Source organism: Gossypium hirsutum, chromosome A13 (genome assembly GCF_007990345.1).
Source record: "Gossypium hirsutum isolate 1008001.06 chromosome A13, Gossypium_hirsutum_v2.1, whole genome shotgun sequence".
In the NCBI taxonomy this organism is placed as follows: domain Eukaryota; kingdom Viridiplantae; phylum Streptophyta; class Magnoliopsida; order Malvales; family Malvaceae; genus Gossypium; species Gossypium hirsutum.
In genome coordinates, this window is record NC_053436.1 from 105,841,447 (window position 1) to 105,858,110 (window position 16,664).

Here is a 16,664-nt window from a genome sequence, read left to right on the forward strand (position 1 = left end):
AGCTCCGTTAACTCCCTAATGGCAAACCTACGTGGCAGTTTAAATGGATTTTAAATTTCAACTTGAATGTCCAACTAAGACGAGAATATGTTTTTAATTAAGTAAACTTAATTAATTGAATTGAAAATTTTAAATTAATTACACATTGAACTGGAAGAACCATTCTCATCCCAATTGGACATCCAAGTTAGCATTGAAAACTTATTTGGACTACCATATAGGGTTGTAATTAGGGAGGTAACAAAACTTAATGGCAGAATAACTACTTTGTAATAAAACAATAACATAAGTGACTATAACGTAACATTTCAAATATAAGTGACTAAAATATAATCTGAGGTAAATAAAAGTGACTATTTTTTAAGTTTACCCTTTTTTTGGGGGGCATTATCTTATAATAGTCAAATTACATTTTTTGATCCTTCTACTATGCTTTACATTTTAATTTAATATAATTTGGGTCTCCACTTAATAATAAAGAAAAATCCTTCGACCTCTACTATATTACTGTTCCTCGTTCCAAAAAAAAACAATCTAATTTATTAATTACAATCTGTTAGTTTAAGACAAAGAAAAGTATGTAGGTAGGGGGACCAACCTCCTCCTTATAGCTACTCTGTTTTGCCATCAACGCACATTGACCTTCTTTTTCATGGACCCACTCCTCTTTTTTTTTTTTTAATTTGAATAATTTCGACCAAGGTGGGCCCCACAGCTTCCTCGGGATCATCTACAGTTTGATTGATTCAGCCGGCGTCTGTCGTAGAAGAAAGGCAGTTGAAGTTTTTAATGATTAAAATATTGGATCCGTCGTGTTGAGAATTCCGATGGTCCCTCATCGCTCCACGTGGGCAGCCTTGATGCCCTTTTTAAACATTGGGGCGTGCTTTGGGAGTGAGGGGACCACTTTGTGGTCCAAACCTCCATTTCTCTCGACGAGTGTCTCCCGTGTCGTTGTCCCGCGAGTGCCCTTGCAGATAAGCGACGTCGTTTATGGTCCCCACCCCTGTCCTCCCCTTCTTTTCTTTTTTCTTCTCCTTCACGGCCACACCGGTGACCGCCGATGACACCGAACCTAACTGAAACTACGTTGCGGTTTTATGAATCAGAACTGTTGTTTTTCTCTTTTTCGGTACAAATCAAAACTGTTGTTTATGTCACACAATATAGCGCGAGGTGGAGTGCACGCTCCCAGTTTTAGGGAAACTATTTATGAACAAATTACTATTTATTGCAACAACGAAACTAGCTACTCTTTTCTGGATACGATGATATGTGTACGTCGCCGTTGTATGCACTTTTACATGCATGCTACGCTATGCAAATTTCTTTCCCTTTTAGTAAAAATAATAATTTTATATGGCCTGCTTTTCCATTTTATAATTCAATACAATCTTTATTTTTAAGTATTTTATAATGTTTGGTTTATATTAAATTGAAAATTTAATATTATTTTATTAAAATTATTCTTATTAAATAAATAACCTAATTTTTATTATTAAAAAATATTTGAAAAATAACATATATATTAGTATTTTGTAATTAAAATATATTTAAAGAATATTTATAACAAAAGAATATATGTGACGTATTTAAAAAAAAGAGAAAAAAAGAATATGCAAAGTAAAATTTGCAAATTGAGAATAAAAGCAGAAAAAAAAAAAGGAACTTACTTTTAAAAAATGAATTAAAGCTTAGAAACTAAAAAATAGAAAAATATTTTTTATAATAATTAAATTAATACAGTAACCACAAATAAAAAAATATTTAATTTTTCTATTATTATTTTTTCACTTTACATGTGAAAGTAATTCTTCCACCAATTATGAACGAAATTGATTTCAAGTATTTTCTAAGAGAGTATTAAAGAAATTAAACAAATTTTTACATTTAGGAATAACATTTTAATCAATTAAAATACTTTAGAAGTTACCGACAACCTCGTAATGTTTGTGAACTCTTTTAAATTTTATAATGTTAAAAATGTGACATTCGTCTTGTGTCTTTTATTTTTTTTTTATTTTTACTATATCTTACAATCACATGTCATCATTTCAACTTTAGCTATAAAGTTTAAAACTCGAGATTACTATCAATTTTTTGCATAACAAATGTTAGGAATCACATTTTAATCAATTAAAATACTTTGAAAGTTACCGGCAACCTCGTAATATTAGTGATTTTTTTTGAAATTTCATAATGTTGAAAACGTAACATCTATCTTGTGTCTTTTATTTTTCTTTTTTACTATACCTTACAATCACGTGTCATCATTTCAAGTTTAAAAATTCAATTAAATGTGTACGGAATAAATTTTTTAATAAAAATGATTCTAAACTCGAGATTACGATCAATTGATTTAATCCAAAATGCCCCTCTATTTTTAATTACAATTTTATTAATTTTTTGGGTTTACTGAAAATAGTATGTATGTATGTATGTATAATCATGTGTACTCGGTTAATTTCTAATTATTTTAGGTTGGTTTCCATATATTAAGCAAAATACTATTTCAAAAGTTTTCAACCCTACTGCAGCTAGGGCAACAATACTGTTGTAGCTTACTATCATTAGCTTTACTATTCATTCATAGTAAATGCTCTATTTTAAAATAAAATATTAATATTAATTAAATTAAATTAAATTAAATAAGATTAATTTGAACAAATAATATAATGATGTTTTTATTTAATTTATTAAAATTTTATATATTTAATTAAATATTATTGTAGCATAATTGAAGTAGTTTGAGAATAATCGTAAGTTAATCCTTGACAAATCTTGTTCCTTATAAAAAATAATATATTATTACAACTGACTAATTTTTTAATCTTTGTCACTAAAAACACACAAAAGAAGTTGTAAAAATCACAATTTGTTTAATAGTTTTCAACCATGTAAACACTTGATTCTACACACAAAATGGGTTTTTTTTTTAATTGGGAAAACAGGTTCTTAATTGTCAAACAAAAAGGGTTAATTAATGATTAACCTTACTACTTCTCTACTTCTTTGGAATAAGTCAATAATAAGATAGGTCAGTCGTCTCTTAAAAATATTTATCAACACACTTTAAAATTTATTAAAATAAGAGATACGATGCGATTTTAAGACAATGTTATTGTGAAAAATATTTTGAAAAATAGAAATAAATAACGAAATCAAGAAAATAAACTTATCTTATATATTTGATCTTAATTTTTTATTCTAATTTTTATTATCGAAATCAAGCGCGTAAAAATATGTAATGATTGTTTTTGATAAAATTTTATCATTAATAGTGATTTAATTTATCTCAATAACACATAGTAGCAAAATATGTAAAATACTAACATCACATAGGAAAATTGTAGCAAAATAATAATAAGAAAATATCATCATAAATAAAAATAATGCGAAATGGTCCCCCCCCCCTCTCCATCTCTCTCTCTCTATCCCTTAAACCTTCACCATTTTCATAGTAAGCAGATTTCTTTACCCGAAAACTACTTTTCTCCTTCCTCTTCTCTCTCTTGCAGCATATATCCTCAAAGTTCTCACCTTTGTTTATGCTCTCTCACGTTATTTCTCTCTCTAAATTCAAAGACTGTGTCTTTAAGTTAGGATTGTAAGAAAAAAAGGGGGAAAAAAAAACAATCTTTTCAATCGTGTCCTTGGATTTCGCTGTCCTTTGTTGTAATCTCCTTCTCTATATCAGACCATGGAACAGTAATCATCATCATATATAGCTTTCGAACACGTTTTTACAGGAAGAGAAATAGGATAAAGGTGAGGGGGGGTAGTCATGGCGTTTCACCATAATAATCACCTTTCTGATCATCATCAGGACCTTCCTCTCCATCACCTTACCGAGCACCACCACCAGCAGGCGAGTCAACTGTCGGAAACCAACGGTCCAAATTGGTTGAACACCGCCCTGCTCCGTTCACAGCAGCCTCAACCGGCGCAGCCACACTCTTCCCAGTTCGCCGAGCCTAACTTTCTTAACCTTCATACTACGCGAGCTGCTTCTGATTCCACCACGGGTTCCCAAGCTCCGAACCAGTGGCTCTCCCGTACGTCGTCCTCCCTTCTTCATCGCAACCACAGCGACGTCATAGACGACGTAGGTGCCGCCGGGGAAGCTGCGAGAGGAGGCGGAGGGGAATCCATGGTCGCCATGGAATCGGGCGGCAGCGGCAACAACAACGGTATTATGAACAACAACAAGAGCGAAGGTGTTGTGGTGGAAAGCGGAGGGGGCAGTGGGGATGGGGTCGTGAATTGGCAGAATGCAAGATACAAGGCGGACATACTAGCTCACCCTTTGTGCGAGCAACTCTTGTCTGCACACGTGGCGTGCCTTAGGGTCGCTACGCCTGTGGATCAGCTCCCGAGGATCGACGCTCAGCTGGCTCAGTCACAGCATGTGGTGGCTAAGTACTCCTCCCTCAGTGGTGGGTCCCAGGGCGTGGTTGCCGACGACAAAGAGCTCGATCAGTTCTTGGTATGCTACTTATACTACTAGCCTACTACTAGTACTACTACAAATCTTCCTATTATAATTTTCTGGTATATTCTTGTCTGAATTTATTATTACTTGATTAGTAGCAGTGAAATCATATGTTTACAGTTCAATTGTAGCCAAATCTAATGTTCCTTGGTTAATGCAGACACATTATGTTCTGTTGCTATGTTCTTTCAAAGAACAATTGCAACAACATGTTCGAGTTCATGCAATGGAAGCAGTTATGGCTTGCTGGGAAATTGAACAATCATTACAAAGCTTAACAGGTACAATGATAGACATTGATTTTCTCTCATAATATTTGGGGAAACTGAACCATGGTTATGTCATAACCCGTGCTGCTTCAACACACACATAAACAGGTGTTTCTCCGGGTGAAGGCACGGGTGCAACAATGTCTGATGATGACGATGATCAAGTAGACAGTGATGCCAACTTGTTTGACGGAAGTTTAGAAGGTCCAGATTCAATGGGATTCGGCCCTCTGATCTTAACAGATAGTGAAAAATCTTTGATGGAGCGTGTGAGACATGAACTCAAACATGAACTCAAACAGGTAATTTAATCAACTTCTTAACATTTAGGAATCAACTTAAAGACTTATATATAACCATACATATATACACTCCTTACAGGGTTACAAGGAGAAGATTGTTGACATAAGAGAAGAAATTTTGCGGAAAAGAAGGGCTGGAAAGCTACCAGGTGACACAACATCGGTGTTAAAAGCATGGTGGCAATTACATTCCAAGTGGCCATACCCTACTGTAAGTAACTAAGTTCAAGCTCACTTATCTACTTAATTTGGGTAAAACTATCATAAAGTCTCTTATACAAGGAGTTTAGTTGTATTTTGCTCCATCTACTTAAAAAATAGACATAGTAATTCTTCTAGGTTAGATCATAAAGTAAATTGATTCTTTTGTTAAAAAATTCATCTATTTTTATTGTTAAAAACTTTTTTTATATATTAACATGAGATACAGGTGGCATGTCAAGTGTCATCGTCTAATTATTATGTAGCCAATGTCAGTTTTTAACAATACAAATGGATAAAAAATTTAATAAAAAGAATTAATTTGCTCTTTAATCTAATTTATAAGAGTTAATTTACCTATTTTTTAAGTAGAAGACGAAATGTAAACTTAGTTTTCCCTTACAAGGTTTTTCCACTTAAATAGTGGTTAATTTTTTTTATCAATTTGCTTAAAATTTTCAGGAGGAAGATAAGGCGAGATTGGTTCAAGAAACAGGTTTACAATTGAAACAGATAAACAATTGGTTCATTAATCAGAGGAAAAGGAACTGGAACAGCAATCCGTCGACATCCACCGTCTCGAAAAGCAAACGTAAAAGGTATATATAATATATATATATATTATATGATGAACAATGGATGTCTTGTTGGTGTAAAATTTCAGCATTCTAACCTCAGTTTTTGAAAGAAGTAATGCAGGTGAAAACAATGGTGATCGGTTCATGTAAATGCAAGACAGTAGCCAAAGAGGAACAGATTTTTGGTTTGGTGCTATATATATATATATATGTTGGCCATGCAATGCAATACAATATCATTCATATATATATTTCAGTGTAACTTTTATTGGATGAATCCACCATTGTCACTTGATAGATAGAGTTCATGTTGGTGAATAAAAAAAAAGAGATCATTATAGTTTTTTTTGAGTAAAAAAAAAAAAAAAGAAAACTGGGTTGATCCTTGGAAATGGAAATCTGCATCTGAAAAATGCAGTTGATGATGTTTGTGGATAAGAGCTGTGTTGGCCTCTCTGTTTCCCAGTACTGGGAAAATTGGCTCTTTATTCCAAACTGGTTGTTTGTACGTTCTGAAATTTGGCTATGGAATCAAGCTACAATCACTGGAAAATGGACCTCTTTATTTCCCAGTAAAGGAAAATGGCAGTGGGAATCACGTCTGCATGCCTAATTTTCGTAAATGTTCCAAGAAGTTCATATATATATATAAATGTATATCACAAAAGCAGAGGTTGAAAGCATTGGGTTCCTTTGGGGGGAATTTGTTACATGCAGACTTCGGTTAAAAATTTCTCTCCTATGGTGAACCCTTTCAATTTTCATATTGTAAGGGTAAATGATTTGTTTCCAATTAGCTCGGATTTAAATTTGGATAACTCCTTCCTCGAAGCCAACATCTCTTCGAGAAATAATTATATAAAACTGAGATAGCATGTTATTTATATCCTAAATTTCAATCCAACATGATGTGCTGAAATTTAGGATAAAAATACTGTAATAGAATTAGATTATTGAAAAGAGATATAAATGACATAATTACCTTTCTCCACAACATGTATTTCATTTAACTTTGTTGGGTTTTAAAATTTTCTTTTATATTGAATGGTATATTTACCTTTTTAGGACCTCTTTTAATTTAACATTTTAATTTAATCTCTTTAAATAAATAGAAATTTTTCATTTTCTTTTATCTTAATCAATTTAAGTAATTTCAACCTCTTTTTTTTTTTTGTTTTGACTCCAATTTATTTTAATTGTATCACATCCCAAGCAACGGCGAAACCAGAAAAATTATTTAGGGGCCGAAATTAAATTGTAATTTTTACGATAGAAAAAAATATAATTCCACCATTTTAATATACTATATCTTTATAAATCTTAAAGGATTAAATCAAATTTTTATATCTTTAGAGGGAGTAAAGTACAATTTTACCTTTATTAATTTAAAATTTTAAAAATTTTAAGGTCATATGAAAAGATTTTCAAAAATTTTCATTTTAGAGAACCGGAACCTCAGCCCCCTAATCTCTTCACTGATCCCAAGACCTATTTGGGTTATTTCGGATTATGATCCCTTGAAATTACTAATTCAAGCTAACTTTTAGCTTGTATCGGATTAAATTGAAAATGATGGAGTTTAAATTCTAAACCATCAAAATTCTGAAAGGAAAAGAGAAGTGAATATTTACGAAAAAGAACCAAGTTCTCGAAGCCCAACAACAATACTGTTGATGCCGACAAATAAAATGGGCTTTCATTTTATCAAAAAAATTGGAGACACCTTCCAAAAATCCAAACAAAACAAAGCCAAAAGGATTATGTTGGCCCAAATATCCCTCGGGATTGGGCTCTTCTTTATTTCGTAAAAGTTTTACGACGTCATTAATTAATTCAAATAATTAACATTATTAATTATTTCGTTTTTAAAGAAACATTGTTAGCATATTGAGTTAAAATAGGTATTTTAAATGTTGAGCTCAATGGATTGTTAAAGTATTATTTTTTCTAAAAGATGAGAAAAGTTAGAAAATGTTGACACTTACAGTTCGACCTCAATTACTAACTATCTCTATCTGAATCTTATTTGCTAAGAATTTTCTTAATTCACTATTTTGAATTTTTATTTTTTAAGGATAAGTATATCTTTACAATACCTGTTAGGATTTAAAATCTTGAAGAGGTTGTGTTTTGATTTGTGTCAACGACAATCAAAGCATATAGGCACAATATGATTATACTTGTCAATTTTTTTGTTAAATCTTTGTATTATTATATGTGATGTATTATGCAACAAAATAGTAAGTAGGATATCTTGTAAAAAACTCATGAAAATTTATCTCTTATAGAGTAAGTATATAAGGTGCGAAAAGTCTTTATGGTTTTTTTTAACAATGTCATTATAGGTTTTGATCATATCTGCTATTTTTTATACAATGCCTAGAATTACTCATAGTCTCTTCCCAACCACTAAATAGGAGGATAATGCGCTTTAGCATACTTGAATCCACATCCTCCTATACTGGTAATAATGCCTATGCCAATCAAGCTAAGATTCAATCAACAAAAAGAAGTCTTTATAGTTTTGACGACTATATCATTGCAAATAAAAGTGGATTTAAAGATAAGACAACCATTTGCAATAAATAGATATGATGAGAACTGAAACTTATAAATAAGGATAGTAAGAGTGCTCATTGATATTATTAAGTTGGATATTTAATTGTTGTAAATTATCGAGTTTAAGACATTGAGAGAATTGAGTAAATTACTATTTTAATGGGCCAAAATTACCCGGCCCAAACCACTAAAAAACCAAAACCAATGAAAGCCCAAAATAAAATAAAAAAACCTACCCAAGCAAACCCTAACAGCCCAAAGCCCAGCAAAACAAAAGAAACACAAAAAAAGACAAAACCCTAGTCCTAAGTGCTTCAGCCACCGTAACCAAGTCAGCCTCCAGGCGCCGCACGTTGCGCACCACTCCTTCACGATGTGCGCCGCTCCACCGCGCCACGTCAGAGGCGTGTCCGCCCACGTACCTGCAAAAAAGGGCTAAATATCCGGTTACCAAACAGTGTAAAATTGGCTATATAAAGCCACAATGTAAGAGGTTCTAGGGGGATGAAAAAAAAGGAAGGGAAGAAGAGATTTAAACATATTTTTTTCAAAAAAAAAACAGCAACAAACATTTGCAGAATAGAAAACCAACAATCGAGCAAAGGTCTTTGAGTTTTTTTTCTTATCTTATCTTTTTTCATTTTCGAAACTTTTTTACCATTATTGTTTTTATTTTTATCAACATATATTACATGTAAAAAAAACAAAAAAAAGGAAAATTTTACCTTCGGCGCCGCTGTGTACGGCGGCCGGCGGTGAATGGCGGTGGTTGGCGCTGCAGTTTGGCCAGACTTCAGGCCTGCAGAGAAAAAGAGAGAAGGGTTTTGTTTTTTTAAGAAATGAGAGAAAATGATTTTTTTAAAGACTTTTGTTATTTATATAAGGCCCTAAACGGCGCCGTTTCACCACAGCCTGTGTGCACGACCCGACCCGGCTAGAGGTCCGCATGTTTTCTAGGGAGGGGCTAATTTCACTTTTAGCCCCTCTGCCTTTTTTATGGTTTGCAAATAAGGCTCCGTTTGTTTGCCAGTAAAATGTTTTCTAGAAAATAATTTCTGGAAAATGATTTATTTTTCCGGAAATGATTTACTTTTTTGGTGTTTGGATGAATATGTGTAAAATATTTTCTGTTGTTTGGCAGATTTTCTGAAAATATTTTCCAGAAAAGCTATTTTTACATATATTAATAAATTTATATTTTAAATTATTTTTATATATATTGCAATGATTTATTTATAAATAAATCAAATTAAATATATAATAATACTCAATTATTAACCTAGAATATTAACCATTATAAATTGAAAGCAATCAAAGCCTATTCACACTTTTTCATATAAACGTCAAACACAAATACTTTTAAGAAGAAAAAGAGAAACCCCTATAACATAGGTTTTCCTTATATACATAATAGAAGTTTATTAGCTTAATATTGATGACCACAAAGACTTTATTGTTCATCAATTTAATTTAACAGAGAAATTATTTTTTCTCAGACAAATTTATAATTTGAAGACATTGAAACTAGGAGCTCAAGTCAAAGCTCAAAGCCTTGTATGAATATACAACCAGTGACAAGGAACCAATTAATATCCTAAGAAGCTGTTCTATATTGGTACAGGCTTCAACTTCATGCAATATTTATCTGTCATGTATCATGTTGCTTGTTTTGGATTAGTTAAACTAATCAATCCTTTCTAGATTAAACATCACCATATCTTCAAGCCCTAACCGGAAATCGCTTTGAAGAAGACATTGGAGACTCTTGATTGCAATATCAGCTTTCTCTTTTGCGAACTCTTGTGCCCTTTCGATTCCCCCGTATTGCTTTACTAGTTCGATTGCTTCTTCAAGGGAACCAGTCTCGCAGAATCAGATTCAATGATATCTCTAAGTTTTGGCTCCTTTTCGAGCGTAAAAATTACAAGTGCTGTGAGGTTGCCTTTAGCTAGATCACTACTAGCTGGTTTCCCCAGTTGTTCTGCTGATTGTGTAAAATCCAATATGTCATCAACAACTTGGAATGATAGGCCAAGATTCTTTCCATATTCATACATTTTCTCTGTTACACTACGATCAGCTCCACTAAAAATGGCGGCTCCCTTGGTACTAGCTGCAATCAATGAAGCTGTTTTGTAATAATTACTTAGCAAGTAGTCCTCAATTTTGACATCACAAGTTTACATTTTTCCTTTTTCCGTTAAGAAACGACACAAGTTTACATTTGCCGTGAAGCATGTCCCACGTAATCCTCATAATACGTGATTTGACAGCTTGTTTTAGATGGTCCCCAATTTAACTTGCATCACTAACATGAAGTAGGCAGGGGATATCAAATCTCAAGCAAAAAAATTAACAAAAATGGTTCTAACTAGAGAAACTCTAAAAATCAGAAAAATGGTGACCATTATTATTCGCATGAAGACCTAAGATAACAAATTGCATAATTGATAGCAAAAGTTTCAGTCAAAAGTTCCACACGGTGAACAAATTATCATAAACAAAGCTGGCCTGTTATTCAAAAGCTATTCCCATTTCTTTCTTTCATCTTGTATCCCCAAGTTTCAGGACTCATCTTCACCCTATTCTAATTTAAGGGATCAAGTTATCTAAATATAGCTGAGATAAAATAAACCAGCCAGCAGAGATGGGTAAGTATGTTACAATGATAGAATATGTTTGCAAATGGGCAAAATTAACTGTTGAAAAAGGATTGATAGATTTAATTCCATCAATGAACATCTTCCACAGAGATATATTTGGGAGTCATCGTCAAAAAGGAAAAAGCCAAAAGCCAAATACCTAAAGATTAAGTTTTAATTCGAGTCCTCTACACATTAGGATAGACATAAAAAATACACAGAATTGAGTAGAAACCTAACAAAAGCATGGAATAGCATAAAAAAACAAACAAACACAACAACAACAACAACATGGAAACATTTTATCAACCACTCAACAACAATGAAGAGCATCAAAGAATGATCTCAAGCTAGAAAATAACTTGACTTAGACAAGCCATGATTTACAAAATTGTGAATAAGCTCAACAAAAATCAGAACTCTTAGTAGAGAACTTTCAGATAGAATTTTTTCCATACATATATTTCCTTCAAGTTTTCATCAATAATAAAGCACAAACAACATGCTCAAACACACAACAATTGCTCGAAACAAGATCTCTTAAGCATAATAAGTAAATAAAGGAAAAGTTCACTACAGTATAATTGTACAAACCACTAGAAGAAAAGCCTGATTCACCACTGGATCCACTGGAACTACAACATCTGCTATTTCTATGGGTTAACTCCTTCTCTATTGCTACTGGAGGGTAACTGCTACCAACTATATCTACGACCTCATCAATTTGATCATTACCTAACAAGAAAGAGAAGAAATATTAGTTTTTGCAATGATTTGGTTTACTAATACCTTGCTATCTGTAAATAAATCCAAAACTGTACAAAGGTTGGTAAATTACCTTTACACGGCTGCATTGATGAATTGCTAAACCCTGACTCATTAAGAAGCTACAAAAACGAAAAAGACAAAGCAATATCATAAATGCCAATGTTGCATTTTGGATAAAAGAAAAAGAAAGGCACCAAAGGATGAGATAGATGCATAAGGATACCTCTATTTCGCAGGATTCAGCTTTTGCCTGGTTTTTCTGCTTCTTCAGCAAATAGTCATCCAAAAGTTTACCTAATTTGTACAATGTTTCATGACTTAGAGCATCAATATCGATCTCAATCTCATCCTCACCCATTTGACCATCACTAGAACTCTGCTCTTTAAGAAAGTCAACAATGTTTTCAGGCAATTCTCCCAACAAAGACTCTAATTTTGTGCTCAAATTATGCTTTTCCCGATCGGTCATGATATGTCTAATAGGCTCTGGCTTGACCATAGCATCTTTTTGGTTAACTTTTTTTCTTTTTCAAAGGTAAAACATTATTATTCGTTTCACCTTCTATAGGTGCAGTTGCTGTTGAAGGTACAGTATCAACATTTTTCGTTACAGACAACAAAGAAACAAAGAAAGGCAACAAATTTCAGGCATAAAATCGATTAAAAGTGTGGGCAAGTAAAGAACAACAAGAAAAAAAAGAGTTTTATGCTATACCTTAAGCCAAGACCCAGCGAAGAATTCTTGGTAGATTTGCCTGAGAAAGAGAGAAAGAGAGGAAACAAAACAGAATATGCTGAGAAGAGAAGATATGCGACAGATTTTTACCTGGAAGAGAAGATGAATAATGGAAGAAAGAGAAGGAGCCTTACCTAGATGAAGGAGGAACCGAAAAAGTTCATTGACCAAACTTTCTCGTCGTCGTTCTTCGAAATCACGCAGCTCTTGAGGAATTTAGGGTGGGGGGGAGGCTACCTGGCAATGGCACTGATTCGTAACCAAGGGAAAGGGGAAAGGGGAAAGGGGAAAGGGGAGAAGGAGGCGTCATTTTCTAGAAAATGTCTTACCGAATTCAAAAGGGTAAGGCATTTTTCCCAAATTGCAGGTCATTTTACCCGTGTTTGGAAAATATTTTCCAAACCCAAATACTGTAAAATTAGGAAAATATTTTTTGGAAAATTAAATACTTGCAAACAAATGCACCCTAAGTTTCTTTTTCCTTTTAATCTGGCCCCATGGTTTTGTCCCGATCTCAAATTAGTCCCCCTATTTCTTTGCGTTTTGGGAAGAGGGGGAAATTTCTTTTTTAGCTCTTTCTTTTTTACCCGTGTGTTCGATTTAGTCCTTTTCCCTTTTATTTATCTCTGATTTCGCCCCAAACTTTCGTTTTAAATTCAATTTCGGTCCTTTTTAGTTATTTTGCTACTTTATTATTTATTTAATTAATTGGACATTTTTTTATTATTACTATGGTATTATTTATTATTATTATTATTTTATTGTTACTTCTATTATTATTATCATCATACTATTATGCTTAATATTTAGTATTTATTCGCTTGATTATTTATTTATCATTCTGTATAGAGATTTATTTTATTTTCATCCCTTTTGCAAATTTGTATTTTATTTACTTATTTCAATTTTTTTATGTAGTATTGATTTCAAGCAATTTTATTTTATTATTTTTGATATTACATATTTTAAATAGTTTTATCTTGATTGAGTTTTATATATTGTTTCTTTAAATTATCTTATATTTTATTCATTTTATATCATTTTATATAATGTTTTATTTTATATCATTACAAATTATTTCATATATTGTTTATTTTGAGTTTTTTATATATTGTTTATTTTAAACTTATATATGCTATTTTAAATTTTGTGATATATCGTCTATTTTTTATTCATTTTGTATTTTGTTGATTTTTAAATTGTTTTCTCACATTATATATTATAAATTCATTTATTATTATTTTTAAATTATTTTTACATTCTATTTCGACTTGCTTTGTTTTTTAAATTGTTATATATGTCTTCTAATTCATTTGTCTTTGATTGTTGACGTTAGCTTCTTACATGATGTATATGATGTGTTTATTGCCATTTTGTGTTCTATAAGCTACTTATATATATATTTTCATATTGTCGTTTTTTATCAATGTTTTTTTATGCATCGTTTTAATATTGCATCAATTTTCCCCCAAATCTAAAAAAACTTTTAAAAAAATAATAAGGCAATACTCGGTATTTGAAATCTTCGGGAAGATTGTGCCCTAACTTACTAGGTTCCAATTTTCCTCGTTGAATCTAAATAACCGAATCCCCTTCTCCAATCCAAACGTATAAGCTTCAAATAAAAGCTTATTCTCCAGAATTTGAAGTGTTGTGTCCTAACTCACTGGATATGACGTTTTGTTATATTGAGATAAGGATTTTTAGAAATAAAGGCAATATTCTACATTTGGAATTTTGAGCAATTGTACCCTAGCTTACTGGGCTCCGATTCTACATTTGACCCAAATAATTAAATATTTTTTTTAAACTTAAGTGCATGGGTTTTAAAAATCAAAAGACAAGCTTAATTTCGAGGATTTGAAATGTCGTATCCTAACTCACTGGGTGTGACATTTTATTTTTTCGAGATAAGAGGGTCTTAGCATCCCATTTGATTTATTCAAGTGTTCTTTTAAATAAGAGGATAGTATTTTAAAATCTTTTCAAATTTTCGACGTTAGGACATTAATTAATCAATTAGGTACCAATTTTGGGCGTTACGAGGGTGCTAATCCTTCCTCGTATGTAACCGGCTCCCGGACCCCTTTTTTAGTTTTGAAGATCAAATCATTGTTTTAATAAATAAAAAATATTTTATTAAAATGATCAATCTCAAGGTGATCCGATCACACTTCGAAAAAAGATCGGTGGCGACTCCATTTTCATTTTTTAAGTTGACTCCCATTTTTTTTTTATAAAAAAATGGTTTTGACAACTATTATTTGTTTAAAAGAAGAATCACATTTGTGAGTGTCTCGTCATCTTTGAATGACTTTATATACTTATTAAGTGATTGGCTTAGTAGGTAATAAAAACTACATTTAGATGTGTAAAGGTGAGATTGTAACTTAAGAGTGTTAGGATTGAATGTGAATAATTATTCTTTATGCTGTGCTGATATTAGTAGATTGGTTATCTGAGCACGGCTTGGCAAAGTTTCATTATTTTTGTTATAACTGCTGTAGACACAACTCTTTTCACAATATAACCAAACATCAATACCTTCTTATACTTGTACAGAAACCTCTCTTCCTATGTTTTATGATTACTAAGATAGAATCACTCTAATTTTTTAAAGCTTAATTAGAAACCCCATAATTACAAGTTGTGGTTTGTTTGAGAGTCCATCGAACCTTGTTTGTCAATTATACATCTAGTTGCAACTGACTTTAACAACTAGAAAAGTAAATTTAGAAATGAACACAGAGGTTGCTTGTATAGTTTGGAAGAATGTCTTACATCTACAAGGACTTTCCCAAAAAGTAATACTATCAATCACCTAGTTATAAATTGTGCCCTCACTCCTAAACATCAACTAGATCACTCTCCCCCATTAAAACTTTCTTCCTTGAAAGCTTAGTCATAAATTGAACATGAAGAATAGTTTGTTTGATGAATTTACTATAAGTCTCACGATGAAAAAAATAAGTGCTCTCCATCTTCATGCTTAGCTACAATAATAAGCTTTTTTTAAAATAAAAAATAAACATATACTGGCTTGTCAAACCATTAATTAACTTGAACTTCAATCTCCTAGAAATTTTTTCGAGCAAGTCTTCAATAAAGAAACAAATATTCAAATATCTTTAAGGTGTATTCTTCTTCTAGAAATTGGATTGCTTTATTTAAGGAAAAGAAAATTTAATCTCTATACTTAAAAGAAAAGAAACAAATATGAAGAGATGTGGTTTTTGTTTTTTTGAAGTTCGGTCTCTTTATTTAAGGAAACTTGATAACATTAAAAGTCTTCAAAAGGGTCCTTAATTGATTTAAATTCAACATAGTTCAATCTAATAAATTATTATTAAAAATCCTCCAAGATATGTATGAAAAGGTCTGAGTCTTTTTTTTTGGTAAAAAGATGCCAACAAATATTACAAGTTGCACAACAACCCAGTTGTAAGATGAGTTGTAATTGGCATTACATCTGGGATATACAATTGACACTAATTAGAAATGTTTATGGATCAGGCACACCAGTTGGTACTAATTGCCTAGTTAATATTGGTTTGAAAGAATAAGTAACTAACCTCGACTTTCGAGTGTTGATCTAACGACAACCTAATATCTTCCAACTTTTCGGGCAGTCCTATATACTTGGCCTATGGTTTCACCTATAAAAGTGATATGTTAGCTCAAACATATAATAAATAAAAACATTTATTATACAAACTACATATTTATTAATAAATTATTTTTACCTTGTCACCAATAGAAACATATATGGGTCGTTCATTTGGGCATGTAAAAATAGTAGTCGACATCATGCCCACGACTGCAGTAGGAGTAGGCAACCATTGATTGACATCTTATTCGATTTCGTGGCCCGACACAACTCACGGTATAACGTGGCCAACACAGTTGATCCCTAACTCAGTTGTCTATGTCGAAACCACCCTTTTTATTTAAAAATTTTAGGTTTTAAAAAAAATAGGGGAATCGACTTTTGAAAAATAGAAATATGGAAATGGAGTCGCCATCGATCTTTTGTTTTAGTGTGATCGGATCACCTAAGAATTTGGTTATTTTAATAAAATATTTTTAGTTTACTAAAACAACGGTTCTGGTCTACGAA

At 32.0% G+C, this 16,664-nt stretch overlaps 2 protein-coding genes and 2 long non-coding RNA genes across 12 annotated transcripts; 2 read left to right on the forward strand and 2 right to left on the reverse strand.

Moving 5' to 3' along the window:
- Positions 1 to 3,453: 3,453 nt before the first annotated feature.
- Positions 3,454 to 6,185, forward strand: LOC107893457 (homeobox protein knotted-1-like 3). Of its 3 annotated transcripts, none has more exons than XM_016818454.2 (6): positions 3,454 to 4,486; positions 4,653 to 4,773; positions 4,870 to 5,063; positions 5,143 to 5,274; positions 5,727 to 5,863; positions 5,956 to 6,185. In XM_016818454.2, exons 1-6 carry the CDS (start codon positions 3,785 to 3,787, stop codon positions 5,990 to 5,992), a joined length of 1,323 nt encoding a protein of 440 aa, XP_016673943.1. In that variant the 5' UTR covers positions 3,454 to 3,784; the 3' UTR covers positions 5,993 to 6,185. The 3 variants fall into 3 exon arrangements, with proteins under 3 accessions (XP_016673943.1, XP_016673944.1, XP_016673942.1); XM_016818455.2 differs by having other exon boundaries at positions 5,964 to 6,185; XM_016818453.2 differs by having other exon boundaries at positions 3,463 to 4,486; positions 5,953 to 6,185.
- A 2,265-nt stretch (positions 6,186 to 8,450) lies between these two features.
- LOC107894817 (uncharacterized) lies at positions 8,451 to 9,532 on the reverse strand. Its single transcript, XR_001683267.2, has 2 exons — positions 9,127 to 9,532; positions 8,451 to 8,823 (listed from the first exon to the last, which is right to left on the reverse strand). It is a non-coding gene; the product is annotated as an uncharacterized lncRNA (long non-coding RNA).
- LOC121212559 (uncharacterized) lies at positions 8,843 to 10,244 on the forward strand. The gene is made up of 3 exons (XR_005907860.1): positions 8,843 to 9,005; positions 9,898 to 10,016; positions 10,103 to 10,244. It is a non-coding gene; the product is annotated as an uncharacterized lncRNA (long non-coding RNA).
- LOC107893456 (solanesyl diphosphate synthase 1, chloroplastic) lies at positions 9,759 to 12,950 on the reverse strand. Of its 7 annotated transcripts, none has more exons than XM_041085588.1 (6): positions 12,682 to 12,950; positions 12,527 to 12,566; positions 12,035 to 12,187; positions 11,882 to 11,930; positions 11,638 to 11,778; positions 9,759 to 10,514 (listed from the first exon to the last, which is right to left on the reverse strand). In XM_041085588.1, exons 3-6 carry the CDS (start codon positions 12,167 to 12,169, stop codon positions 10,234 to 10,236), a joined length of 606 nt encoding a protein of 201 aa, XP_040941522.1. In that variant the 5' UTR covers positions 12,170 to 12,187; positions 12,527 to 12,566; positions 12,682 to 12,950; the 3' UTR covers positions 9,759 to 10,233. The 7 variants fall into 7 exon arrangements, with proteins under 7 accessions (XP_040941522.1, XP_016673938.1, XP_016673940.1 ...); XM_016818449.2 differs by having other exon boundaries at positions 12,035 to 12,388; XM_016818451.2 differs by having other exon boundaries at positions 12,035 to 12,388; positions 12,527 to 12,605.
- Between the last annotated feature and the right edge of the window lie 3,714 nt (positions 12,951 to 16,664).

Excerpts from the sequence above, each read along its gene's own strand:
- LOC107893457 (XM_016818453.2), top strand. The coding sequence starts at position 3,785 with ATGGCGTTTCACCATAATAATCACCTTTCTGATCATCATCAGGACCTT. Across the intron at positions 4,774-4,869 it reads ATCATTACAAAGCTTAACAG|GTGTTTCTCCGGGTGAAGGC; the intron begins GTACAATGATAG and ends ACACATAAACAG. Across the intron at positions 5,275-5,726 it reads CCAAGTGGCCATACCCTACT|GAGGAAGATAAGGCGAGATT; the intron begins GTAAGTAACTAA and ends TAAAATTTTCAG.
- LOC107893456 (XM_016818449.2), bottom strand. The coding sequence starts at position 12,310 with ATGGTCAAGCCAGAGCCTATTAGACATATCATGACCGATCGGGAAAAG. Across the intron at positions 11,931-12,034 it reads CTGAATCCTGCGAAATAGAG|CTTCTTAATGAGTCAGGGTT; the intron begins GTATCCTTATGC and ends TCGTTTTTGTAG. Across the intron at positions 10,515-11,637 it reads ATCAGGCTTTTCTTCTAGTG|CTAGTACCAAGGGAGCCGCC; the intron begins GTTTGTACAATT and ends CATTGATTGCAG.